The 983-nt window shown below is 54.5% G+C and overlaps 1 protein-coding gene across 1 annotated transcript; it reads right to left on the reverse strand.

Annotated features, from left to right (window-relative positions):
• Positions 1-279: 279 nt before the first annotated feature.
• POU3F4 (POU class 3 homeobox 4) lies at positions 280-977 on the reverse strand. The gene has a single exon (XM_018086739.2). The coding sequence runs from the start codon at positions 828-830 to the stop codon at positions 477-479; it is 354 nt and encodes a 117-aa protein (XP_017942228.1). The 5' UTR covers positions 831-977; the 3' UTR covers positions 280-476.
• Positions 978-983: the final 6 nt, after the last annotated feature.

A 983-nucleotide genomic window follows, 5' to 3' on the forward strand; every position in this document is an offset into this window, starting at 1 on the left:
TTTAAAAATGCAAAACTAGTCTATTGTAAAACAGATTCACCTGAAATACAGCTGATATAACCAAGGCGCTGGAAGGTTATTCATAGGCACACATCTGTCTTTCCTTTTCTGTCGGGTTTTTCGTTTTGTGTTTGTTTTTGTTTTGTTTTTCTTTTAAATGTTCTTTTTTTTTTTTCCCGTGGGTTTTCCTTTTTTTTTTTTTTTCTCTCTATTTTCCCTTTCCGTTTGGGTTTTGTTTTTGTCGTGTGGTCTTTTTTTTTTTTTTTTTCGCCGTTTTTTTTTTTTTTTTCCCTCCTTCGTCCAAGCGGAGCCCGAAAAACAAACCTTGTCTGCGAGTAAACACCGTGTGTGACCAGCGGGAAGGTCGGAGAGAGGAATAAAAATATTGCCGAGGCGGCGGCGGGCGGGGACCCCGCGCCGCGACTCCCGAAAGCATAAGTTAAAGCCCCGAGGGCAGTCCCGCGGCCGGACCGCGGTCAGAGGTCGTGGCAGCCCGTGTCCGTTTTCACGCCGTGGGCATACACGTCGTGCTGCGGCTGCTCCCCCGGAGGGGTCATGCGCTTCTCCTTCTGCCGCCGGTTGCAGAACCAGACCCGCACCACCTCCTTCTCCAGCTGCAGGCTGTCCGCCAGCGACGAGATCTCCTGGGCGGCCGGCTTGGGGCACTTGAGGAAGTGCGTCTCCAGCACGCCCTTGACACTCACCTCGATGGAGGTCCGCTTCTTCCTCTTCCTCCCCTGCGCCGCGATCTTGTCGATGCTCGTGGGGCTGCCCGTGGAGGAGTCGGCCTCCTCCAGCCACTTGTTCAGCAGCGGCTTCAGCTTGCACATGTTCTTGAAGCTGAGCTGCAGGGCCTCGAAGCGGCAGATGGTGGTCTGCGAGAAGACGTTGCCGTAGAGGGTCCCCAGCGCCAGCCCCACGTCGGCCTGGGTGAAGCCCAGCTTGATGCGGCGCTGCTTGAACTGCTTGGCGAACTGCTCCAG

The sequence above is a fragment of the Manacus vitellinus genome, unplaced genomic scaffold, assembly GCF_001715985.3.
Source record: "Manacus vitellinus isolate BGI_N305 unplaced genomic scaffold, ASM171598v3 scaffold_95_pilon, whole genome shotgun sequence".
Taxonomy (NCBI): Eukaryota; Metazoa; Chordata; class Aves; order Passeriformes; family Pipridae; genus Manacus; species Manacus vitellinus.